General features: G+C 36.2%; 1 protein-coding gene across 1 annotated transcript in view; it reads right to left on the minus strand.

Moving 5' to 3' along the window:
- Nucleotides 1–787: 787 nt before the first annotated feature.
- LOC110048735 (1-phosphatidylinositol 4,5-bisphosphate phosphodiesterase gamma-1-like) overlaps nt 788–27613 on the minus strand; it is a 57302-nt gene continuing 30476 nt past the window's right edge. The window contains exons 20-39 of the mRNA XM_089298097.1: nt 25831–26008; nt 25572–25594; nt 25296–25472; nt 24540–24696; nt 24345–24365; nt 23826–23894; nt 22808–22911; nt 20421–20553; nt 19776–19842; nt 17795–17889; nt 17575–17719; nt 16554–16644; nt 16076–16200; nt 12584–12629; nt 12278–12377; nt 6219–6333; nt 4962–5120; nt 4568–4656; nt 3959–4215; nt 788–3069 (exon numbers count right to left, since the gene is read on the minus strand). Of these exons, the coding sequence (XP_089154223.1) occupies nt 3009–3069; nt 3959–4215; nt 4568–4656; nt 4962–5120; nt 6219–6333; nt 12278–12377; nt 12584–12629; nt 16076–16200; nt 16554–16644; nt 17575–17719; nt 17795–17889; nt 19776–19842; nt 20421–20553; nt 22808–22911; nt 23826–23894; nt 24345–24365; nt 24540–24696; nt 25296–25472; nt 25572–25594; nt 25831–26008 (2212 nt within the window). The 3' untranslated portion in view covers nt 788–3008. The remainder of the gene's footprint in view (nt 3070–3958; nt 4216–4567; nt 4657–4961; nt 5121–6218; nt 6334–12277; nt 12378–12583; nt 12630–16075; nt 16201–16553; nt 16645–17574; nt 17720–17794; nt 17890–19775; nt 19843–20420; nt 20554–22807; nt 22912–23825; nt 23895–24344; nt 24366–24539; nt 24697–25295; nt 25473–25571; nt 25595–25830; nt 26009–27613) is intronic.

Consider the following 27613-nt stretch of genomic DNA (forward strand, 5'->3'; position numbering starts at 1 on the left):
TGGGGGAGGGAGGCAGATCACTGTAAAACCTTTGATAAAACAGTCACTAGAGTCAAATAAAAACTCGAAGGTTTTTAAGAGTCTGGCTGGAAGAAACAGTTTCCGAAACAAAATCATGTGTTGATCTGCATGCCTATACAGATTCTGCTTAAATTTTCTTTCAAATATTCACTTTCCAACGTAATAATTAACTCAAACACTTGAATGGGACTAAAACAAATAACTTTCACATTTATAACAAGAGAACAATACCTGAAGAAGCTAATAATCAGGCTTGAGCTCGAAAATAACGTCAGTAAGCCTTACTGGAAAGTTATCACAGGAGTCATGCATGTTCTAATGGCCAGAAATAGTTCATTAATGTAATACCTTGAAGAGATAAGATTGCTACCGAGTTAGGAGTTGAGTTTGAGTTAAGTTTGAGTTACCGTTCTCTATATTTTTCACTAAAACAAGTGATCAATGAGCGGTCCAGATCACCTTTCACGGAAAATAAGCAGGTCATTTCACATTCAGTTTGTAGGGTTAGCATGTCTTACTCCTATGCTTTGGCAAGGTCCAGCCAAAAAGAAAAAGCTGCCATTTTTTTAATGCACGCACTAATCATGCATGAAATTATGCGCAGTAGGGACGTGCAATGCAATACTGGGGAATGACCTGAGCATGAATACATGTAATGCTTGTTGCATAATTGGGTGATTGGTAATCATTACAGGAACTGGGCTCTCTTACAGTGGCTAAATGATGTTTCTTCATTAATTTATTCTTTGTGAAACAAATGCTGAAATCACCATCAAAAGCACTATGCTTTATTAGCGTATTCAAATAACCAAGAGACAAAAGGCGTTATACTCATACATGTATATACACATTTGATAAAACAATATCTGATGCATTCTTCAATTTGTGGTCTTCTGTATATTATCTCTCATGACATTTTTGGCAACTGTAAACAAAGTCTGTTATTCCTGCAAATTATATTAATAACTACAAATTAACAATGGACATCTAGTTAAAATTGTGTTGCTCACATTTCCCTTTGATAATTTCTAAATCACCACAGACTGCACACTATATGTTGTTTTTTTCCTTACGCTACAATGTTACATTGTTACTACAGTGGAACCCTGCCTTACAGCCAGCCCGGCTTAAATACGGTCACCTTGTTATCACAGTCACTTTATTCTGGCCAGTACAAAAGCCCAGTTAGTCATTTCCCTATTTTAAAGAGCCCTTTTAATACATCCAGCCCATTCAAACGGCAAATTTTTTTGGTCCTTTGGTGGCCAGATTAATGGGGTTTCACTCTAATAAAAATTAAAAATTACAGTGTAAACAAAATTGACCTAACTAACAAAATTAATACTGTTCATAAAATTCTAGTTGCACCATAATTAAAGCCAGATACAATTATTCTAATTCCGTTATTCTGTATTTACACTGTTATTTCATCATCAACATTGTGGCACAAAAATTGAACAGCTTATTATTTTCATAAAAGACAAAAATGACTGCCTTTTCAGTTCAATTTGTATCAGCATACTTAATTATTCACAATTCCAAGTAATGATTAATATGCAATGTGTTTAAACTTTCATTATAAAACTGAGAAAACTACTTCAATGTGATTGGCTGAGAGCAGGCAAATTTATTGCTATAGTGCAAAGTAATTGCATGTGTTTGTTATTAAATTTTTCTCAGTCCTATAATAAATGAGTAATCATATGAAAGCTTGAGAAATTAAGGAAATTACACTAGGTATGGTTTTGAGAGAAGTTCCAAATGTCACTCATAATGTAAATCTTTAATTGAAGGCTTTCGTGCAAAAAGGGCATATAATAGCTGTTTGGCCGACTTTTATTTTTTGCAGGATCAAGCTAATTTTTGGCTGGCTGACTTGTTTTGACATGAAAAACATCATTGCATAATTGTTTCTGTTGATTTGCGCTTCATTTTTGAGAAATAACATCGCAAAAAAACTCAGTTTTCCAAGCGGCATCTTTTGGAGCGCATCCTTTGAAGGTGGATTTTGACGCGACGTGAACTTAAATGGTTACTTTTAGCAGCTTTGACTGCGCTTTTTTTTTAAATAGATGTTTTTATTTTTGAAAGAAGTAGAGAAATAGACTGGAAAAAAAAATCGACCGACCTCGTATTGAACTGGTGTCACAACAAAACAAACTCGAATCCCGCCCGATTAGCGCCTTTTTCGCTTGTGCTAATGAAGCAACAGGAAGAAAACAGTGTAATTATATGAACTAAAACTAGCGGCAAATGCCACACTTCAGTGCCTTCATTGTTTAGCAAAACAAAAGGTTTCTTTTGTTTTTCACGCAACAAAAAATCTCCAAAAAATACCCTCAGAAAACTGAGTTTTTTGCATACGTTATTTCTAGAAAACAAAGCACAAATCAGCAAAAACAATTATGCAACGATGCTTTTCATGCCAAAACAAGTCAGTCTGCCAAAAATTAGCTCGATCCTGCAAAAATAAAAATGGCCAAAAAGCTATCAATATGCCCTTTTTGCACTAAAGCCTTCAATTAAATTCTCATTTGCACGATTACCTTTACTGATTAAAGCTCTATAATATTTGAGGTGATTTACCAAGTTGTACCTAAAGTTCACTTTTAATTTTTAACTACACGTAATACCCTACAATAATATTGCTAACTGCAAGTATAATTTTCAACCTCTGCTGACAATATAATCAACCAATGAAATATAAAGTCAGAGCAATGTTGAAGCTTTCAGCATGAAGAGTTCCTCGTGTAACGGTTTGGTTTTGAAAGCGTCGTACGGCATGGAGCCCTAGATAGAAAAATCTATAATGATTAAAGCTCTATAATATTTGAGGTGATTTACCAAGTTGTACCTAAAGTTCACTTTTAATTTTTAACTACACGTAATACCCTACAATAATATTGCTAACTGCAAGTATAATTTTCAACCTCTGCTGACAATATAATCAACCAATGAAATATAAAGTCAGAGCAATGTTGAAGCTTTCAGCATGAAGAGTTCCTCGTGTAACGGTTTGGTTTTGAAAGCGTCGTACGGCATGGAGCCCTAGATAGAAAAATCTATAATGAGCACTGCTTTGTGGTATAGTGGTACTACTTCTAACCAATAAAATATAAACAAAATGACTACTTCCAAGCAGATACCTAGTATAAGCAAACTTAATCCATCTGCACCTGATCAAACTCTTTATATGGATACTCAAAAGAGCTTAGTAGGTCACACAATTAGGAAATTTCAGCTCTGATAAGCCAGTCATAGAATTAACTATGGCTAAGACTGTGGAAGAACTCAAAGGAAGCAGGGATGCCAAAAATGGGCATACAGTAGATGGGCAACACTGGAAAAGATTAAAACAGATTGCATTCCAAGGATAAACTAAAAACACCAGCCGGACTTTTTCCAAGTTTATCTCAATTTGTATGAAAGTGTCATTTATAAATATGGTGGGAAATGATCTTTGTTCTGTGGCCATGATTTTGTCAATACAAGATTGCTGTTCTGCCAATTTGGGTAAGGAGAGAACTTTACATATTTTAGTCTGAAATTGGGTATTAAGAGTTTCAAGAAGTGCACAACGCACCCTCACATAATTATTTGTGGGAGGACACTCTAAATCTGGTCACTTCTTAACTAATTAGGACTGTGTGCTATTTACAGACCCTAGACTAGCATATAATAATTACATACTAGTCTAGGATCTATCAATAGCACACAGTCTGATAACCACCATAATTATTGTGGAGGTTATCAGCTTATTACCATGGTGATCATATGAACACATAAGAACATACAGTGCAGTCATTAGGGATTAGGCAGAGTGCCAATAAGTTTGAATACCAGAGTGTGGCTTATTATATACAAAATTTATAATTATTGTTTACTACTCAGTATGCAATGCAGCACTGTAAAATAGCATTTGGTACATTTTACTTACTTAGCAGCTCTCTCTTTTTGCAGTCTACGTAAGTCATCTTGCTGTTGTTTAAGCTGTTTGCCAAGGTTTTCCATTTGATGTTCATGATCATCTTGAAACTGCATTTGTGCTTCCAGTGACACTGGTCCATTCCGTTGGTTCATTAAATTTGACATAGTTGCACGAGCTCTTAGCTCTTCATTTTCCATGTGAATGGATATTTCTTCCACCCGATCACGAAGTACTTGGATTGAGGCATAGAGGTTCTCATCACCACCCTAATTGACCAATGACACTTGACATAATTCTTGCATAGATACTGCAATAGCAGAGTAACTCTACAACTGTGTTAAAGCAGTTAAGCTAAACTACAGTAGACAGTAACATTCAAACTATGTAAACTACTTGTAGAAGACATATAACACAAAAAGAAACAGTCAAAAATAAGTTATTAGTAGTTAGGTTGTGCTAAAATAATCTCATTGCTTACTCAGACTGGGTTTTCTTTCTTCGAGAGTACTCAACCCTTGCTAACTACTCAGTGTAAATTTTAAATTGAATACACAAAAGTCAAGTAACAATCATGCAAGGCAATTTGTACCAGTATAACAGTAACTAGGTTAAGCTCACCATTGCACTTCGGATGTCAATGTGAACCAGCAAACAGCTCAGTTCAAATTCCTCACTATAGGCATTCTTTAAGGGAACTGACCTGTATCCTGATGGAAACAAAAATGGAAGCATGGAAATGTAGCAGATCTAATGGAGTGTTTTTACATGATATCACAGCAGCCATATTGGTGTCCCAAAATAATGAAACAGCAGCCATGTTGATGTCCCAAACCAGTCCTGTGAGAGATGAGCTCTTTTCTTATGTTAACACTGCTTTTGTTCTACCAATAAATAGGCCTTTTTTTTTTTACAACAGTTGGCCATGTGACTTGCTTTTCAAGAAAACCACTTATTTAGTCATTGGTTATGCATAATGTAGAAAACAGAAAACATTACCAGCAGACCTACTTACCAGTCTTCAAACTGCACATTGGAAATATTGCATGGCCAATGAAGTTAGGTTCACCAAACATGTCTTCATCATTGACAACAAACCGAAGATATGCCAAAGGAGGGTTAATGACATCCACGTCAAATGTAACCCACCAAACAGGGTTCAAACCATTATCAGCTAAAACAACAACAACAAAAAAACATAAAAACCTGATGCAGTGAACAATTTATGATAAGCCTGTCAACAGGCTCACTTGCTGAGAGTGAAGTGGCTGAGGGGAAGTGGGGTGGGGGTTGGGGTGTCAGAGCCTGTGGACAAACGTTGTGTGCGGCTGTTCCAAGGCACCCGCTGTGCACTAGATTCTAATGCAACCTCTAATTCCTCAGATCAACAATTGTTGACAGGTTTGATTGAAATCTCCACTTTGCAATTTCCAACCAAATCTATTAAAAATTTTCATTTTGTGTTACCATTGATTTGTTGACCTGGCATCTTCCAGCACTGAGAAGTTAACATATTACCTGTTTGAAAGAGCACTAAGCAATTCGCTAAGAGATTTTGTACATATTATACAGAATGTCTAGATTTGGGAAGATTTAAGTAATCAATGGGGTTGACACGCTTTCGTGACTACTACTGTGTGACATTTGTAAATTTGCCATTTTCTCTTGATTTTCAGTCTCTCAACCTTTGCTTGCTTCACACATGTTTCTGAAGGTCAATTAGTGCTATGTTAGTAGGAGAAATATCAAGTAGGGTAGAACAATTTGACAGCGTTCAGAGGTCTGCATGGTTTCCACTGTTATCTGCATCTCACATGCGTAAATAGAGAGGCTGTGAACAGTCGAATAGTACCATGAAGATCCACTAAGATCAAAGACATCAGAGGTCAAGAAAAGGATGAGAATAAAAATGTGAATAAAACAGAAAAAGCAGTCTGTGATCCTAAGGTGGTGTCTTGTAAATGGACCAGAACAGGAAAACTCAGCAAGAAATGGCAAGCTGGATGTCAGTGAAGAAACATATGGTTTGTGAATCATTGCAGAGATTTTTCAGGGGGGGGGGAGGCATCTTTCTGGGTGGTGAAAAGAACACTGGGTGAGTGCATTTTGAGAGTCACTCACTCGAATGGCGAGTGCTGTCAGTTTTGGTTATAAAGAATACCCACCAGCCCAAAGTCCTTTGTGAACACAGTCCCCATACATTAACACTGGCCAGTTCATGCAATGTAAATAACATGTACCGGTAATTACAAAATAGAAATAGAGTGCTTACGTTTAGTTTCTGTCTTGAATTTGGTGTTATCATATGGTGCTCCAACTATTTCAACTTCCACAAATGGAGATGCTATTCCACGGCCTGATTTAACAAGATGCCTTGCTGCAATAACCTACAAATCACATTCAGAGTACCAGAAATAGTTAATATGCATAAATCTGCTAAGAACAGATGCAGGCACCTCATTATTGTCCCCGTAATATATCACAGATCTTCCCCAATAATTGCTAAGTGAGACAATTTCAGACAGTGCAATACACAGCACTGACACATAGCAGTCACACAGGTCCCCACCCTTGATCACTTCCTGACTTTGGTAATCAGCTTAGGCTTTTTGCCTTGCACAGTACAAATGGAAATAAACCTTGATTTAAGGCACAATCTTAGCAGTGTGTATGAGCACATAATGTGTAAAGTTAAACCTGTTCTTATAAATTAACACTTCTGTAAAACAGACACCTCTATATTAAGGACAGTTAACTTAGTTCCAGAGAAACCAGAATTCAAATTAATTATGTCTTCCTTTATAATAATTATGGCCAACATCATAAATCAGAACCCTCAGATCTGCCCCTTGGGTATCTGTATAAAAGAGGTTCAACTATATTTTCATTCAATGCTTTGCTCATTTTAAATCCCGTAAGATGTTCAAGCAGCAAACAGAGCAATTTTACTTTTCACTCCACTGTCTGTAATCTGATACTTAATTGTTTTTCTTACAAAGGTATGAAGCATGATACCATCATTTTCTTGAAACACAAAAAGTGTGCTTGTTTTTTTTAGTTTTATTCAAAACACTTTTTTTTACCAATAAACAAGAACTTAATAATTTAATTAAGAAATATTCAAGGAATAGCATGCTTTTATTCAGTTACCACCATCAATTGTAGTATCTTGACCCAGATTGGTCCAGTTATAGCCTTAGATTAAACGATGAACTCCTTTTACAGCCTCCTGCTGTCAAGACTATTGCTACTCTTGGAGATAGGGCTTCTGCAGCCACAGCACCTAAACTCTGGAACACACTTCCTCGACAATTTGACAGATTGACTCACTTCCTTCAATTGAAATAGCTCTAAAGCTCTTTAGCTCTTTAATTAGTTAATTAGTTGATTAATTAATTCATTAATTCATTAACAGCAGACTTTTTTCTTCATTTCTTTATTTATTTCTCTATTATTTTACTTCATTTTAGTACTTTTAAAATATTGTAAGGCGCATTTGAAAATGAATGTTGAATTTGCATACAGTGGCTGCGCCCGCAGTACAAGTGGAAGTCAAAACTGACCTGCCCTACCGAAATGACATGATAAGTAGTCTTTTTCTTCACAGCTAACAAAACTAAAAACTAAAAACAATACTTACGTTTCTTTGTCCTCTTGCAATACTTAATCAGAGAATTCTGAGTTTAATTTGACGGGGAACAACTGATTGCTTTGGTTCAAAAATAGCATAACTATTATCCTACTTCAAGTGACACAATTGACAAACAATGAGCAAATTACCAGACACAGGTGACACATTTTTGGTGCAAAATCAAAAGCTTGGAGACACAAAATGTTTCATATTTTTCACTTTTTACAATCTGATATCGTTTATGGAATTATACATGATCCTTTTTCTTGAATTTTCTGTTCCGTGTTCTCTGGTAAGAAAAGTTACCTGACTTTGAAACTTTTCCTGTTAACACAGATTGGACATCAGGACCGGTGTTTCAGCCAGAAAATTTTACTTGAGGGCCAAAGTGGCCCTTGAAGATCTTTTTTAGGGGCCAATTTTTTAGGAAAGGGGCCAATAAATGAAAGCTACAGAAGGAAAAAATGCATCAGGGTACCAAGGAAAATAAAGCAGTTTATTAGGATCTATGATAAAATTTAATAGTAAGTGCTCTTTGAAGGGTTTCTACTCAATAAAGTTTCTTTTGAATCAGATACTAGTATGAAGGATCCGTGCATTACAAGAGAACAATCCTTAGGCCTACATGACGTAGTCAATGATCAAGGGTTTGCAATGCATTATAGGGCGATTTCAAACTTGGTCAGCCATTTGGAAGTTTTCCGATATGAGAGAATCAATACAGCAAAGCAAAAGGACGAATTGACTTCTTTTCTTACTGTTATTGATCATCAACACAGAGAAATGTAGTTGCCATTATGCCATACTATGGTGACTAAACCAGAATTTTTGGTTGCCAAGGATGAAATGCTTGTTGCATTGGCAACCATATCGATCACAATTTCCAGCCCTGGGATGGCTTTTAAAATATTATGCCTGTGTTAAGCCTGCAGTCTTGTAAAAGGAAAGGGCCAAATTGGCCCTTTTTTCATTTTTCTGGGGGCCATCTCTGATTGTAACGCGGGATTCCCACAATGGTGCGTTCTGGCAGAAACACTGAGGACAGTACAGTTTTTCCTGCCTGCTGAATCCTGATGGGCCAATTCAAATTTCAGGTGCACCAGCCATATGCAAGGTTATTATTTTACCTTTGTTTTAACAATACAACCAATAAAAATTAATGCATGATACAAATTAACACAAGAACCATTTCAACAGCAAGTATTGAAGGTATAAGTACATACCTCTTACTAACTGAGTTCAAGGGCCCTACTGTAAGTTACAGACCAAGTTTTTTCCCCATCGATTTCTGGCCCAAGCATGAAGTGTGCAGGGCCATAAATTGAAGGGGAAAAACGAGGATCCGTAACTTAAGAGTATGGACTGAGAAGACGAGGTTAGTAAGATATTTATTACATCTCTACTGTGTGTCTGACGCGTTCGGGAACGATTGCTATTCACACGGAACGGCTTCAAATTTCTGATGTACCTTGAGAGCAAAATGAGCCAATTTGAAATCACTTTTAAGTGACTCTTAAGTTGTTAGCAGGTTTTACTACACAATTTCAGAAGCAAAAGAAAGTTATAAACTTTTCCTTGCTATAAAAGTTAAGAACACTGCACAATAAATCATGAAACATTTTGGCAACAAAAACAGCTTTAAATTTTAGCTGGCCATACATTAGAATACGGCCACCTAAATTGACGAATCAAAGCGCGCGTACTAACTGAGAGAGATAATAATACTTTTTCCTACATCAGTGAACAGGACACCTAAAAGACTGATTTAATTTAATTTTTAGCTTCAGTAGCTGCAAAGTCTGCAAAGGAGTATGCACCAATATTTGGGAAGTTTCCTTATTACAGACTCGGAAATATGCATCCTACACGTTGTGTCCTACCACAACGAAAAGTACACAATCTCTACATGTGATCCCATGTGAAATATTATACAGCACTCACATAGACTAATCTACGCATGTACTAAAAGCAAATTGCTTGTTGTAAAAATCATTTTAATGCCTCAAGTAGAGCAAGGGGTTTTTTCAAACAAGTATGTTACAGCCCTGTGGGTATAAAACGTTTTACCTAATGCACACAGGTACCTACCCACCCCACCCTCACCCTCACCTTTGTTACAAGACTAGTAAATTAATTAACAAATTAACTACCGTAATTTCTGGCCATTTACCCGCTTGGTAGATTACCTACATCGGTCATTTTTCTCAATAACAAGATAAAAACTTCAACAGATTACCCACACTGGCAGATAACCCGCACCCAAAAACAAAAGAAATTTGTGAACTCACAAAGTTGGAGTGATGATAAGCCCTCATGACCGTGCATAGCCCGTACAAGTGAAGATTTTTTTAAAACCAAAGATTGATAAACTTTTTGCTTAGCTGCCAGTTCAGAGGTGAAAAAACTCTCCTTAGCCATGAACTTCTTATTTTTTAATTTACCAGGTTAAATATCCAATTCATTTACATTTACAGTTGTCAGAAGGTAGTGGAATGCTATTTGGTCGATCAATTGTTGAAATCCACCATTTTAGAAAGGTTGAAAGGGAGCTGGGGCAAGTGTAAAATTTTCCAATTTGATGGGGGATGGGAGATGGGGCACAAACAAACAAAGGTAAAACAACTGTAGTTTTGAAATAAACAACAATACTTTTAATTTGACTAGCTAAAGCAACATACAAAATCATTTTGTGACAACTAGAAATGCACGTCTTTGCTTAAAATACTTAAATATTTGAATAATTTAGACTAAAATGACGGTTTGTTTGTTCAAAAACCTCTTCACAAGGTAGTAATAATCATGGATTAACTGAGTGCATTCGAGTCAATACAGTTAAAAGCATAAGGTGCTGCCTGGATTATTATAATTATTGTCATACCACGTTCCTGGTTTTGTCATTTGCTGTGTGTAATTTTGGCAAGTATCATCCACCATACTCTGAACATAATGTTCTGGACTCAATTCCAGCCACTCAATTCCGAATTTGCAAGTGTAAATGTGCAGTTTTATAGAGCTCATGTGAAACAGACTTTAGTTCATGATAAATAAGGTGTTTGGCACACAGTATATAAACTGGTATGTTAAATTAGCGAACACACAAGATCAGGTTCCAAGTCTACATCCCTTATTTAAAGATGAATAAATGAAGGGCCAAAATATTAAAAAAAATATCAACAAAAAGAACTCAACCTGATGTGTAAAACTGATAAGAAAACAAGAAATTATATCACTTCTTTGCCGTGTGACAAAATGCCCAACAGAAGCCGAGAAAATCGAATAGGGGAAACGAGTTAATTATTGACTTCGGAGGACAAAACGAAAAATTTCCATTCTTGTATAACATACAACAGCCAACATTTGAGAAAACAACGGAAAATAAAAGGGAAAGACACAAGTAAAACCAATTTGAAAACAACCAATGAAACAATTACTTCACCGTGTGACGAAATATTACAGCGCAGCAAAAGGACGATGAAAGTTGTAAATCAAAACACAACAAAAACAAGCCAATTATTTTGTTAAATAAAATTATTAGTGACCACTTAGTTCTTTTCTCAGCAGTTCTGTAGTAGCTGAATAAGACTCCAAAAAATATATTTGAACAAAAGCAAATAGACTAAACAAACAAACCATGTGGAGGTTGCCATAAATTAAATACGCAGAAATCCTGCATGTAAGTTTCTGTTCACTTTTAAAACCTAAATTCCTAAATACATGGAACCAAATGAAAAGAAATGGAAAAGGAAGTTCAATCACAATAAATTTTCATTCACACTGAGGTGAAGAAACCTATGTGAAAGCAAAAAAAATGTTCAGAATTTTTGCAGAAGTGCCTCGCTGCATATCAGCGTGTTCAAATTAATTCTTCACGCTAAAGCCTAGGCTAAAGCGGAAGCTTAAGTTTTTGCGGATGACTACTCTGACCTTTACAGTCATGTTATCGGCCGTGGTGTTACCAATCATTCCAAAAGTTGAATTCAACTTCAAAGTCATACATTACAATTTTTGTTTTCTAAAGTTCGGGAAACTGCTTCAAATCCTTGATCGATAGTCAAAATTTACTTGAAAGCATACAACTGATTGTCATGTTTTGAGGACTCTGTACCCATTGATCCTCCATTCTGAGGCCACCTAAACATGGATTTGTATCTTTCCTTTCTATTTTAAATGTCAAAGCAGTAATTTCTCCATGTTAGGAATGAAAACAAGACCTTTGAAGTTTGTAGATTTGGCCCGCAATGAGCCATTATTATTACCTACCAGTTCCCAGTGGCCAAAAAAAGTCACATGAGATTGAGGCCATTTGTGCCACGCAGCCAGCCAGCCAGCCAGCTAGCCAGCTGGCCGGCCGGCCGGCGTCCAAACCCTGAAATCATATTGATTGATAACACGGGACATCATAAATCCCATGGGAAAAACGATCAAAATAGTATGCATTCTCCTTCGTCGAACACAATTAAACAAAAGCTCAAGTTTACACATAGCACTTAAGTGAATTACAGTTTAGCAGACAGCAGCCCCCTAAAACATCCTAATCACTTACTCTGCAAGTGTATTCAAATGTGAACACACATTGAAAATTCAATATATGATTTAAGTGTATAATGGTAATTATGTGTAAACACGAAAATTGCATCTTTTTACTACATTTTGCAAACTGCAGCTAAATAACAACATTCATAAAACAGTTAGATGTTTACCGTTAAAGTAAGGGTGAGTGGCTCTGCTCCTGAAGCATCCCTTGTGTGAAGATCAAATGTATCAGATCTGATACACTCTGGCTGTAGGACATAACCACACCTAAACGAGAGATTGAAAACTACAAATGACAATTACATCTATAATAATATTACTGCCAATATATGGAATTGAGTGAGATAGAAGTTATCTAATACATGTGCATGAACATATGAAAGATTTTATACCAAAATTAAATTAAAATAAAGATGATATCATTAGTATCAATTTAGCAGGTGCCCATCAGTTGATAATCTTCTGTTTCATACCTTCCATTGTCAAGAAATTTCCCATGGTTTAGCTGCATTGCTCGATCTGAAAGAGAACAGACCAGATTGATGAGTATGACAATCAACAGCTAGATGTCCAATGCTGTATTTCTTAACCTAACCAAGAACACTATAAGACTCTTATTCCTATTGTCATCACCTCTTACCCCACCCATGATTCACATAATTTCAACTGACTGGCACTTTAACTCCCAAGATTAACATATTAATAAGTATTTTTACTTAATATACATAGAAAACTTTAAATTATCCCCTAGCTAGAAAATTAAAAACTATGCTGTACTGTGTGGTTAAAGAAAATATCCATACCCCCACCATGGAGGGAATTGGAAATTCCGAAGGGGTGGGGGGGTCAAAGACCCAGGATATTCCAGAGGGGAGCGGGGTTGGATGGTCAATTTAGTTTCCAGATGTCCTTTGATTCAATACAGATTCAAGTATTGATCTAGCTGTTTATTAATCCTTTCTTACCTTCTACGTAGATCTTTCACGTGGAAAAATAGTAGCTTGGATACCTGTATCTGAATAGCATTATATTTAAACGAAATTTTCTTTCTTCAAAAGGCACTTTGGAAGCTAACAAGTGCAAAGAACATGCTGTTGCGTGGACACGGCCGCCATTAATTTACTTGTTACCAGTCTACATGGTGTCACCTTGTGCACCGAAGAGCACTGGTGACTAGCCTAGTTTTTTTTCACATGGGTCTTGGAAACTGTTGAGTGGCAGTTGATTTATTTCGTGAAAATTAGTTTCTTTATAAAGGTAGAAATTATGTTACGATTTCACAAACTTGAGAACATCTTATTCATGTTTATCTCTGTCCATTTGTATGTAATTTTGCTGTAAAATTTGCTTTCGTCATGAGTGTTAGCAATCCTGTTCACGATAAAAGTCTATGTCACCTTTGCCAGGCAATATTTGTGTGAAAGCTTTACCCCTAAAAGTCCTCCTCTGTGCAGCAAGGTTTTTATGTCTGTGAAGGACATAACTGGGCTTTTGAATTCAGTTAAGTCTTGATGACGACCTTCATTAAGTGGTACACAAACGTTTTCTTTGTGTACTCTCGTTGCTTATACAACTGTCTTCTCGAGTGGTATAAAATGACACCAAATTCCAAAGTCTGTTATCGTTTCAGCCCATTTGGACAACATTCATTCAGACCTGTCATACGATAGCCAGATTCGGATATGGTCTGTCATATTCTCTAGGTCTGATCCACTGTCAGAAATGATCCATTGACAAAATGGACAAAAATAACGAATAATATAAAAGTAGAAACTGACACAACGTAGGATGATTTTTTTATGGTGAGCTATATGTCGGCTATATAGTACTCCTTAAAAAAAGTCATCCTACATTGTGTTGGTTTCTGCTTTTATATTCTTCATTTTGTATGTGAAGCCAATTAGATCACTATTGGTCCAATGTATACCAGCAGGATCATTGTTCCGGTTGCTTGCTTAAACATCTTATCGGACAAAAACAATGCTGAAGCTCATAGTCTTTGTACAAAGTTTAGCTATTTTTAATTGACTTATTCCTATAATTTGTATCACAATTGTTTGGACCTGTAGTACCATGAAGATACATGAAGATCAAAGACATCAGAGGTCAAGAAAAGGACGAAAAAGACCAGAAAATGTTGTCACATCTGCCACAATTTAATGATCTTTTTTAAGACTCTTTTTACTGAAAGTGAAGAATGATCATCGCAGTTAATTTTCCAATTTAAGCAATTGGAAAGAAGAAGCCTGAAAAAAAATCAGGGCTTCAACGGGATTCGAACCCGTGACCTCCGCGATACCGGTGCGATGCTCTACCAACTGAGCTATGAAGCCACACATTGGGAGCGAGGTCAATTAATTGAGTTCATATCTTCCCGTGAGGAGTGAAATGATGTGAAGTTGAAGCCCTGATTGAATCCCGTTGAAGCCCTGATTTTTTTCAGGCTTCTTCTTTCCAATTGCTTAAATTGGAAGATTAACTGCGATGATCATTCTTCACTTTCATCCACAACCGCAGTTCATATATGAATAATTTCATATAAACTTCACATCACTCTTTTTACTATTTACTTTTAATGAATGGTATTATACTTCTAGTTCAAAGAGTGTTCACTTATCACAGAAATCTAATTGGTAAATCACGCATCACTTGCTTGTAAAATGGCAAATCACGCATCACGTTATGATGTCCTTTTCTGTGTCACGCGGCTAATTTGGTCTCAATCACGCATCATGCTGCTAATTTTGGGGCAATCACGCATCATGCAAAAACCCTTTGCCACCCTCTTATCAGTCTCTCAACCAAAATTGCACCACATTTACAAAGAAGGTAATTTGACAAGTTACCATTCTCTTTCTTTTTTAAACCATGTTTACATAAATTGCAGTGTGTTTTCTTTGTGTGTATCTTCAGATGTTACGATCGATCAAGAATAAACAGCAGTGAAGTGCAATAGAGACAGCTAAGTGTTTGGAGTGTTTACTTTAACTTTAACACACTTTCTCGTCAAAACTATTTTTTCCAGCGGGTATGGGGGGTGTACATAATACTAATGGCAATTCCAGAGGGGAGGGGGAGTATTTTCGTGTTCAGAAATTGGAAATTCCGAGGAAGAGGGGGGACTTGTGTGAAATTCCCTCCATCGTGGAGGTATGGATATTTTCTGGAACTACACATTATCACCAATAACAAAATTGAAAAAACTGCTCAACCGGCTAAGAGCAGTGCAGTTCAAGGGGAACAACAGTAGGAAAAAATGTAACGCTAGTGCGAATTGTAATGTGAATGTAAATTACAACAGATTGTTGAAACTAGTGCAAAGTCACTCAAAGACTGCCAATGGTCATCAGAGGTATTTCAAAGGAGGTGGAAGCTCATCCAAGGTCTTCCAAAGATAGCTGAAGATAATAATTATTAGACATTTTCCAAAAACCTCCACAGACTACCAGAACCCTTCCAAAGAACTACGAATATCACACAAACATTTTTTAACACCCCACCTTTTGATGACCTGAACCCTTCTGAAGATTTCCAAAGACCATACAAAGATTGCCAAAGATCACCAGTGGATTGCTGAAGATTTTCCAACACAATTTACCGGAAGTTTTGCAAATATTTTTTTTATTTCTAAAGATGGCCACGGCATGCTGCCTAACTAATAGTCCTTTTTTGGGTGTATTATTAACAAGTAATCACATAATCGGATTGTGCACTTTGGAATAAATGAGCACTTGTAAATTTTTCAAAGACTACAAACTTTGTTGGCCTTTGAAAAATTTACTTGTGCTTATTTATTTCAAATTCCATGACAATGGTCATGTCATAACCCAGTATACCTTTTTTTAATTTTCCTTGCTGATTGCGATGTGTTTGTTGATTAATTCTCTCTATACAATGTACTAAATAAATAAATAGCAACATGTGATACATTTGGAGTGCGAAGCCGTGCCATAGCATTGGTTTACCTGGTGTTTGATAATTAAGAGCACACAGTTGCACCCCATGGTTCCACATCATAACTGGGTCATAATTTGAGGAATCTATTCTGCTCCCTCTTGGATACACTCTGCTGAACTGTTTTCGATGATATCTTCACTGTTGTTAAGGCATATAATACTTGTATAATACGCTCTGTTGTTTAGACTGTATATTAACTCAACAGTTTCTCTGTTTGAAAACCATGACTCACAATACACCAGTATGAACTTCAAAGTTACTTATTAAAGTAAACCTGACACAGTTTTCAGTGCCCATTCACAACCACACCCGGGTCAGAGTTGAAACATGTCTCAATAAACTTTTCCTGTAGTTTTTCTATTTCCAGGTATCTGCAACTGTGTTGTTTATGACTTCTGATGAACAACATTCAGTGTGTTAGTTATTTGCAAATTTAAATACAACTTCACTTAGGTTGGATCAATAATAATAAACATGAAAGGATACTTGATAAATTCTTTACTCCATTTCTTGCTTATGAATTTCTCAAGTCTAGTTTCAGGGAATGAAGACATCTCATAGTGTTTGCCAGACACATCTTCAAGAAGAAGTAACGATAAAAGGAGAGAGTAAGTTAACATTAAGAAACTAGATGTATGAGTGCATGCAAAGTCACTAAGTAAGATATTATCATGCCCAGTTCAAAAGCTAACAATTTTATACAGCCCAACAATAATTTGTTATTAATATTTAAAAAATACAAACCATATACCATGTTTCTATCAAGTTATGGAAACACGAGTGAAAGTTTGGGAGAACGAGAAAATGCTGTGGGAACACGAGCGTTGGGTGGGTGTTTCCACAGTTTTTGTTAGTTCTCCCAAACTTTTACAGGTGTCTCTATAACTCAATAGAAACAAGGAGAACACTTTTTCTATTTCTTTTAGAAAATACTGTGACAAAAAAAGAAAAACAATTTGTTTACGTTTATCATGAAAATGCAAATTCTCTTTGCTTGTGCCATCATTATGTCAACAGCTTGTGCTACACTGTAGTTCTGTGTTTCTATCGAGTTATAGAAACATGATTTTAAACCAATAAGCGTGCCTTTTTTCTTTGGGCCATTTTTAAATTATTATCATATAACCCTGAATGGAACTTCTTGTGATGGATTCTTCAGAAAGCTATTGATTTTTATATGCACTGTCTGTTTTTTGAAGATAAAAGAGAACACTTAACAACAAGAAGCTCGGTAAAAGCATACTGGGGGCAGTTTAAGATAATTGCTTTCTTGGTTAAGAAGTCTGTGGAGGACAAGAAGAAGAAATGTATGAAAAACCTTGCTACTGGATCAATACTTGGCATGATCTGGTCTAGCACAATTACAGAATGAATATTGCTTTTGCAACATAACACATAATTTATGTGAATGACCCACAAAGTGATAGTCTGCAATTATAATTGCTGCATGCTGAATCAAGTTTTTGTTTTGCTTTTAGTCATTTATCATGCCAGTAAAGCAACCTACTTTCAATGTCAAATGGCACTGGCTGACAGTAAACAACCAAGTCAGAGAGCTCTTGACTCAGGTTAGACTGCCGCACCATTCTTTGTACCATAGCTTCCCTTGCTTCTGCCATTTGATGAAGTACTTGTAACCATTCATTTAAATCCTACAATAAGGCAAAAAATGTCAGAATGCATTCAGTGAAAGTAAAAGAAAAAAAAGGTGATTGAATACTGTATACCTCTTGGCATTCTGCTGCTGCTTCAAGTAAAATCTTTCCATCCCGTTTGGCAATTTGAACAACATGCTTCTGTCCTGGTTTACTTGATGTGTAATCTTAAAAAATGCAGGGAAAAAAAAACAAATACCAACAGAATATGGTACTCAATCAAACAAAGTATCAATCTCTCAAAGGGTGTCAGCATTTTCTTGTATTTCTATTGGTTATCTTTTCATAGATAGGTCAAGTTCCACTATCAAACAATTTGCAAAATGTTTTGCATTAAAATAAAAGAATTCATTGACGCACTTTTGTTCCTTATTTATCAGTGTATGTTATGGCCAAATTTCACGGAAAACCATCAATTTTACATACCCTATGTAATTAAAGAGAAGGGATTCTCTTGAGAAAGAAGGCAAGTTTTTGCCTTCATAAGATATACAAACATATCACACCTTCTCAGAAGGATGTGTCAACTCAAAAGCCACCAGCCAATGAAATAACAGAACCCATAACGTTCACAGTATACAAACTGGAACTTCATGGAAAAGTGACAGTGTTACAGTCATGGTTTATAGGTGCACACATTTGATATTTGATTCGCTGGTGGTCAACAATGTGCAAAACGAAAGGAAAGCGATGTGTATGGTTGTGTAACAAAACAAAAAGAAACTGAGAAGCAAATGCTGATGCATGATTTCAAGGAGGCACTCGTGACGGACATGAAATATCTGGAGTAAGTTTTGTGTCCACTAAAATTGAAAGTATTTGATACAGGAATTTTCTTGTTAGAAAAAGCGGGAGCATCCCAATGGTGATTTCTTACATGTTATCAGGTTCAAAAACCTATTAAACAACCCTTGAGTCTAACCAAATGCTAGTGAGTTGACAAAGGATCTCCACACGAAGCTGTTTGCCATGAAAAGTTGCTGATGAGTCCATGCCTTTTGAGGATTACGACACCTTGGCAGTTTATTAAAAAATCTCTTTTTCTCCATAACTTGTGCACGTTTTAATATTTTATTTTCATTTTTGGGAAAATGTTACCTTAAATAATGAACTTTAATTTGGTTGGAAAAAAAAAAATAATTAGGCAAAAGTAGCCCAGTGAAGGTTTGGAGTAACCTTGACCAATTTGAGAAGGTTCATATAATTGAAGAGTTTCGTGCTAAAAGGGCCTATATCGCTTTTTAGGCTGATTTTCATTTTTTTTAGAATTGAGCTCATTTTTGGCAGACTGACTTTTTTTGACATGAAAACCATCGTTCTGTAATTGTTTTTGTTGATTTGCACTTCATTTTCGAGAAATAACATATGCAAAAAAGCTCAGTTTTCCAAGGACATCTTTTGGAGATCTTTTGTTGAATGAAAAACAAAAGAAACCTTTTGTTTTGCTAAACAATGAAGTCACTGAAGTGTGGCATTTGCCGCTATTTGTTTGAACTGATACGTAAGTTTTATTATTCATACATTGTATAATTACACTAATCTCTTACTGTTGCTTTGTTAGCGCAAGCAGATTCAAGTTTGTTTTGTCATGACACCGGTTTGATACAAGGTCGGTTGATTTTTCTTCCAGTCTATTTCTCTACTTCTTTCACAAATAAAAACATCTATTTAAAAAAACTGGGCCGTAGAAACTGCTAAAAGTAACCATTTAAGTTTGTGTTGCGTCGAAATCCACCTTCAAAGGATTCGCTCCAAAAGGTGCCACTTGGAAAACTGAGTTTTTTTGGCATATGTTATTTCTTGAAAACAAAGCGCAAATCAACAAAAACAATTATGCAAAACAAGTCAGTCTGCCAAATATTAGCTCAATCCTGAAAAAATGAAAACCGGCCCAAAATGCCATAAGTTATGCCCTTTTTGCACGAAAGCCTTCAATTACAAGGAGATTCAGTGCTTGTTACAGTGTAGTACTCAATATCTACTAAAATGCTGAAGTTGTTAAACTTACAGTACATGTCACTAAATAGAGTGGAATGTTTGATCATTAACATACCAACAATACACCCTTGGAGATCAATACTTCCTTTCTGAAGATCACCTAATGGGGACACTTCTTGATTCTACAAGTGAAATAACGGAACAATAATTAAGACAAACAGGTCAAGATGGTGGAACTGCTATTACCATGCCATCTTATAAAACTTATCAAAGGCAAAAGGGCTATCTCAAGTAAAAAAGTGTTTTATCATGGTCTGGCAATAGATAGTAAATTGAAACATTAATAATGTTCAGCTCAATTATTTTTAAAAAAAGTCCATCCCAGTGATAGAAACACCTTCCAACCCAGCAACAAAATAACTGGTGCTTTGAACGGGGCATTAAAAATGGTTTAAAATCGACCTGCCACTGTGACATAGTGCAGACAAAACAACTCTGCGCCGTCTAGTGACTATTCTTAATAATGATATTAATTATATATTTTCATGAATGTGGTGTAGATAACCCAACTCTAACACCAGCAGCAAAAATAATTTTTAATCCAGTGGCCACTATTATTCTGACACCAGCAACAGAACTCGAAATTGTCTCAGTGACAAAAAATAATTTTTGAACCCCACTGTAATAATAACAGAGGAATTCAAATACAGTATGTCTTGGTAATGTTAGAAAATAAGACTTGAAAATGACATTTCCTGACCTCAGAGATGTCATCTTCACCATTCATCTCATCCTCTTTGACATCTTGCTCTTCCTCTGCCACATAGTTTATCTCCTCACAATAATTAGCTGGAAAGAACTTCTGTTTTTGTCCTCCATAATCACCAATCCACCTTTTATTTCAATCAAGAACAAACCAAACCCTTATTTTAATGAATCATCTGATTTCCAGGTTATTTCCTTGGGTTCTTCCAGAAAAATCTACACACCCCTGATGGATAGGTTTCTGGAAATCCTCTCTGGAGGTGGGGTGGGAGGGGGGGTGGTCAAAGGCTATGGAAATCCAGACAGGAAGGGGGGGGGGGGGTTGAACCTAAAAAAGTCTTCTTTGGGGATCATTTCTAACCAAATGTAACCCTGAGCTTTTATATGTGTGACTTGTGACACTTAAGTGCTCTCTGAATCTGAAAAAAGTTGAAATCTTTCAGTTTTATCTTTCTTTCCTGATATACTTCAAGTTACCTACTCAGGTTCTTCCATAAACACGCAGAAAACTTGACAAAAAGACAAACATGAAGAAAACTGTTGCCACGAAGCTCACTGTGTGTGTAATGCCTGGCACTATTTGTATTGTCGTGCCCATGCTCAGCGTGCTGCTGAGCGTAAACTGTTGACAGAAAGAGTTTCAAAATTCACGGCTCTTGATCATTCTACATGCAGTCATGTAAATACCCAAGAGTAGAATGTTTTTCAAATGGTAAGCATGGCTACAGGCTCTTGGTCGTGAGATTCCACAACATTCCACGCAGTCAATCAAAGTGTTTTTCCGCACAAATTGTCTCCAGAATTCCATGCAATTTTTTTCCCGTGCCCTATTAGAAGGCCAACTTGGAGGTAAGATATTTAATTGAAGTTACCAAAAGTCTTATTGTTGTAAATTTGGAGACATATTTTGTGCTGTGTAAGAAACAAGTCACCTGTTTTTAATAAGCTACAAGTCCAAAAACATGTTCATAGTAAGCTTGTTTTGTTGAGTTCTACAGAATAATAATTGTAAGCTTTATATTTGCTAAGGCTTTAGAGCATAGAGCATACACAAGAGCATATTCTGGACATGATTGTACATAGAATTCTAATGAATATGAATCAAATTTAAGGCTTATAACTTTTTTTGGAAATCCAGGCGGGAGGAGGGGTCTTTTGCCTTGGAAATAAAGATGACGACGACGACGACAAAATCCAGGTGGGAGGGGGGGTCTAGTGCTTCAGGAAATCTGGGTGGGAGGGGGGTTAAAAAATGAGCCCATCCATTGGGGGTGTGTGGATTTTTTCTGGAATAACCCCTTGTGGAAATGTTGCTGAATTTGGTGCTATTTAGTCAAGTAGCCAAGGTTAAATGCATCCCTTTTTAACAAATGTACAAATCTGTTCTATAAAAGGCAGGCCTCACAGTATGACATGTGTCTAGAAATTATAATGTATTGACATTCATTTATGTTGGTGTCCTTAGAATTTTGTTGGTTACATGTAGTTAAGCTGACAGGTTATCTTGGCCCTATTCTAGAACAAACTACAGTACAAGGCCATTTGTATATCAGAAGAGGTTTAAAATCAAACTTTGTTATAACAAAACATATAATTCATGAGATATATTATCCAACTACTGTAGTGACAGTTTTGCTCAACACACACTTACTTGTCAAGCAGGCTTTCTACTGTACAAATAACTAACTACACAATGTCGCTGTATATTCGTACTTGTTTATTTAGATGATATTAACTGCAGTTGGATAATAAATTCATATAATAAGTCATTGATTACTCGTTGATTATTGTCAATAACCTATGAATAATCAGTTGACTACTCACTAATTAGTCATTGATGGTGCTGATCATTGGTTAGTTACATATGGAGAAGGTACGGTAAAGTCTGCATATGAACCAAGTGGCCCATCAGGCCAGAGCTTATCCCGGTTTCTGCAGCATGAAGTGACTAGGAGTATTTCTATCCCCCCTGGATGGGATGCTAGTCCATCGCAGGGTCACCCCCAGCAATAAATTTGCCAGTACCCACTTATACACCAAGGTGGAGCAAGGAATTTCGCCCAGGTAGGCAAAGTCATCATCACAGCTGGTCAATTTGCGCATTGCCCAGCCCTTAATCAAACCCCTGGGGAACCAGTTCTTCAAGGGACAATTAAGCTGTGCACCAGATTATTACTATCTCCTGGAAGAGTGGTCTTAACAAAACCAAGTAAGTTATCCACTGGATAGGTTTTAACAACTCCTATCACATTATCTCCATTTTGAACAACTGTTTCAGAACTTAAACAAAGCAGTAACGTGTTAGCAACCAAGTTTATATAAGAATTTTAGAATTTTAACTTCTATTTTGTGCGATACTGGGAGGGAACTAGAAAAACATACCATCCCCCATCCTCCTTGCTAACGTTAGTGATGAAGGCTCCACGACAAAAAGACATCTCATCTGGATTTTGGGCTTCATAATCCCATAATGCTCTACAAGCAGCCTGGATATTGTCATGTAAGAACATACAAGGTCAAGTAAACACACCAACTAACTCACCATGTGATAGACCATCAACAGTGACCAACAGTCCCTCTTTTTTTCGTAGTACAATGAGCAAGCCAAAAATGGGAAGTGACATCTGGGATCAGATGTCCAAGATACACCATAAATATTTTTCCTCTTGCTCATTTCAACAAACTAAGAAAAAAAGGGACTGCTCATGGCCATGCTGAAGGTGCAACTATGTACAGCATCTTCCTGTCTTCTGTTTCAGTGATTATAATGCTACATTACAAAAACTGCACATCCTTTCAACCACTTTGAGATCGAAAAAATTACGGTATTTGTTCAAGAATAACAGACTGCTTATTAATCATGGAGCAACAGTTCATATTAGCAGTCATTATTCCATGTTGCTGATAGGGAATATCACAAGCATTTCTGCATTTATAAATTTTCATTATGATTGTTAATCCCAAAAGTTGCAACATTGCTAATGGACATCTCTAATGCCTGAACCAATCATGACCCCAGCCTTGAAAGACCTCAGAAAGTGACATTCTTTTTAACTCCAAGGGGGCCTTACTTTCAGGAGGTTAAGATGTAGGTCCTCTGTATCAGATATCTTACATGCAAAAAAGTGAATATTAATAGTAATTATACTTAATAACCTGACTATCAAGTCTCCTATAAAAGGCTAGTCATTTGCAGTTCCCAATTTAAACTGATACTCCTTAGCAATTTAAAGTAACAACTTAGGGAAGACAAACTGTTAAAGCCTAATAAAATTATAAACAGGATCTACTGTCATGCAGAATGCTTCCCAGTTTATGGTATTTTAGAATGCAGTTGATGCAATAGACTATCAGTTTGTTTATTGTTATCTTTACATTAAGTTTTCATAAAGTAACTGACCTTTGTGATAAACTGGTTGGGTTCATGATAATGAGTTCCAGTTCCATAGATTGCTTCTTCATCTGGGGACTGAATTATTATTTTTTTTTAATCAATTTTAATCATTAAATTATTACCAGAGCTTACATTTAAAGAAGCATCTGTTCTTATAATTTAACTTTATGTATCGTCTTATTATTTTGTTTGAACAGTATCTAGCTAGGCTTGTAAGGACAGGCACACTTTTATGATCATTTGGTTGGTCCAAATAGGTCAACATTTTTTTGATATTCCCAATTAAACATCAAAGGTTACGTGATTTGAAGCCCAGCCAAGGAGAAGGCAGAGCTTGGGGCTTGAGTTAAGTCATTGAAAAGACCATGCAATCCAAGCAAATTCAGGACCAGATCCGGTTACAAAACAAGTCATATGAACATTTAATGACCTAACAGTATGGCTAGTTCGAGAAACCTTGTTTTAAGCTTTTTCAAGTTACATCATTATAACTACACATTCCGAAAAGTTAATCAAAAAACTTACCTGACCCACTTTTGACAACACCTGAAGGAAAAAAATCATTTGGAAATATAAATATCTAAGTTAGAGTGACAATGACTGGAAAGTAATAAAATGTGGCATCTAAAGCACATTTTAAATCATTAAAAATAAACAGTAGAAAGGGAGACCAATCTAAGAAATAAAGATTCCTGATTACACAAACCATCAGTTTCTTACATCTTCGTTGATGTGGTACTTGAGTTTCATTCCTTTGTAAAGTGGATGCCTCATGTAGAACTCAACCAATTCCACCAAACTTTCAAACTGAGCAGTGCCTATTGTGAAGAGCCGTCCTTCGCGTTTTATCCGGCAGTGCTTAATCTTGCCTTCCGCTCTGCAGTTAAACACAACTGGGCATGATATTGCAATCTTACAAAATTCATAAAGTATTCAGAATTACCTTTTTCACAATTACATAATTTTCTCAGGTTGCCAATTATTGGCAACATGAGAAAAGTGCTATAAAATGTACACTGCCCAAATTCAAACAATTTTACCAACTAAGACTTTTATCAAGCATTTTCAAAATAGTTTTAAAAAACATCTGTGTAAGGGTCCGAGAGGAAGTTACATTGCACACTCAGTGCCTTTCCTACAGTAGAGTAGTGTGAAGAGTAAAACATTACTGGGAACTTGTTAGCACTGTTATCACAAACATAAGCATGCTACAAGAGCAAATTTGTCTTGCAGTACAAAAAAACCCATCTGTTTCTCCAGGCTATGAAAATACTACAGATATTGCACAACTGTTATTACCCTCTACAAAACAACAAACCGTTCTCCTCAGAACAAAAGGTTCAGTGAGTCTGTCTGATTAGTGCATTGTCATTATCATTATACCGGTAAGCACTAAGTCCTTCAAATGCCTTTTTCAACACTTTTTCATAATCAAGGTTGGATCGAACACATTAAACCAACATAATCACAACTTACCTAAAGGAGATAGCAAATGATGACTCCTCATTCTGTGACTCTGGCTGGTTTTCTGTATCTGCATGCTCTGATAATGGCTGATCTGACTCTTTCTTTCTTACAAGGAAGGCACCATTTTTTCTGACCCTCTTCAGCATGTCCTCTGCCTTGTCTCTTTTAAGATTATCATGGTACCATCTGCAAATCAAAAAGCAAATTAGCGTTATCAATAATAATTATTATCATGCACCATGATCAAAAACATGCATAACACACTAAATTGTTTTGTTTACTCACTCTTTTTCAAGATGTGCATTTGGCTTTTGTGTTGAAGATGGAAGAAAAACGGAATTCAAACAATACCATTAGTGAGAAAATGGACACAATTCATCTGATTTAACAGTATATTGAGAATGGTAAGTAAGTACACGGGTAAAGTGAATTTTTACCATTTGGAAACAGTTAGAGAATAGCATTCCAAAACAATACCACATCATAGTGATCACACAGATCAATGACTAGAAAAACTATAATTTTTAAGCTAGTAGTTAATCACCTGAGGAATAGCATCTGTCAGAGTGAGTTCAAAGTTCATACTTTTCAGTGGATGAGTCTGATAAAAGTTAATGAGGCTGTACAAGCTATCGAAGGTCACTTGATCAACAAGGTAGTACTTTGTCTGACCATTCTCCTGCTTAGATTTGATCCGACAGTGCTGCACTCTCCCTTTACGCCTGATGTGATGGAAAAACCACCGATGAGTATTGACAACATTTATTAGTGTAGAGTTGTAAAGTAACAAACTGAGTTTGCTATGTCCAGCTTTAACAACCCTTTCATTCTACTATATTTGCAGCTTTCCCTTCTCACTTCTCTTAGGTCTACTTAGGTCACTTAATATGTATGTTAAAACATAGGCACGCAAGGAGTGCAAGAGTTTTTTTTTTGTGTGAAGTCTCGGAGATAGGCGCATTCATGGAGCTGTTTACAGTGATGATTTGGTTAATTCAACAAGTTATTTTGGTTGTGGTGTACAGCAAGAAAGAAGACTTCATATACCTCACTAAAGTTATCATGAATGAAAAAAATTTCCTTTTTCTCCTTCTGCAATTCGTGCTGGCAATTAATGTGAAAAAGCAAAAACCCTGATAACATTGAAGAGAAAAGATTTACTTTCATTTCAAACGTATCTTCTCATTCCAGTGGTAAACAAGAACCATTATAATTGTAAAATCGTCACAGAATAGTACCTTTTTGTTCTGTTGACCAAATTAATTGTAGTCTCTTCGCTTTTCACAGTGAAACTTGTCAATGGATGCTGACATTGACTACACGCCCGGAACACTTACTACAAACTCTGCAGCAATATTTAGGTTTCAATACAACATGCAAATGATTTGAACCTGGTCGCAACCTCATCAAATTACCAGTAGTGCATTCCGCTCCCCTAAAATACAATTGTCCTTATCATTCAACTCTTAAACCTAGTAACAGAGCGGCTAAGACTCATTTAATTGAAAACTTTATCTAATGGGAAAAGGTCACCCTTCATTGCATGCTTGTAGTTATATGCCAAACACTGTGTTTCTTTGAGTGATTATCCAATAGCAAATGTTTATCAAACCCGCCCACAAAATCCTCACCTCAGAAGATGTCGAAATAAGCCCAATACATGAATAATTGCTCCTCTTTTATAGAAGAACAAATATGGCCGTTCTGAACTGTATCAGGATCAAATCTCCTCACATACTATTTACCTTCACAACAAGAAATTTGATTGGCTGTTTATAGTAGATCCAATCTCATTGGTGTGACATACATATATCTCTCACTCACTCACTCACCCATTGACCCGTAACATACCTGATGCGCTGACTAAGAGGTATTTTTTTTTACAAAAAAATAACTCAAAAAAACTAGTGAGACAATCTCAGACAGTGGAGAGTTCAAATCTTTACATTCAAGTAGTCAGTTCTTTCAAATTTATTACTAACAACTAGCATCATTTAAGACACATTTGAATTTCCAGCCACAGGTGACCCATTAGCAAGCTCTGCTACCTGGGGACCACAATGTTACCTGGCATCAAATTTTCTTCAAAATTGTTGATGTTGTTTAATTTTACTTCCTAAGAGCAACAGTAAATATTCCCATACAAACTCTTAAATGATCATCTCACAGCTGGAGCATTAGCTGCCTATGTTCCAATGAGCATATAAGTGAAATAATTATATATACAGTGTATACAAGAAAACAGAGCTACATGTAATATTAATGGCTGTTGGTTACCAAGCTTCCCTTCACAAAACTGTTAATTGTTTGAAAGCCACATGTTCTTA

This window comes from Orbicella faveolata, unplaced genomic scaffold, assembly GCF_042242905.1.
Source record: "Orbicella faveolata isolate gen_17 unplaced genomic scaffold, um_ofav_v1 contig_3, whole genome shotgun sequence".
Lineage (NCBI taxonomy): Eukaryota > Metazoa > Cnidaria > Anthozoa > Scleractinia > Merulinidae > Orbicella > Orbicella faveolata.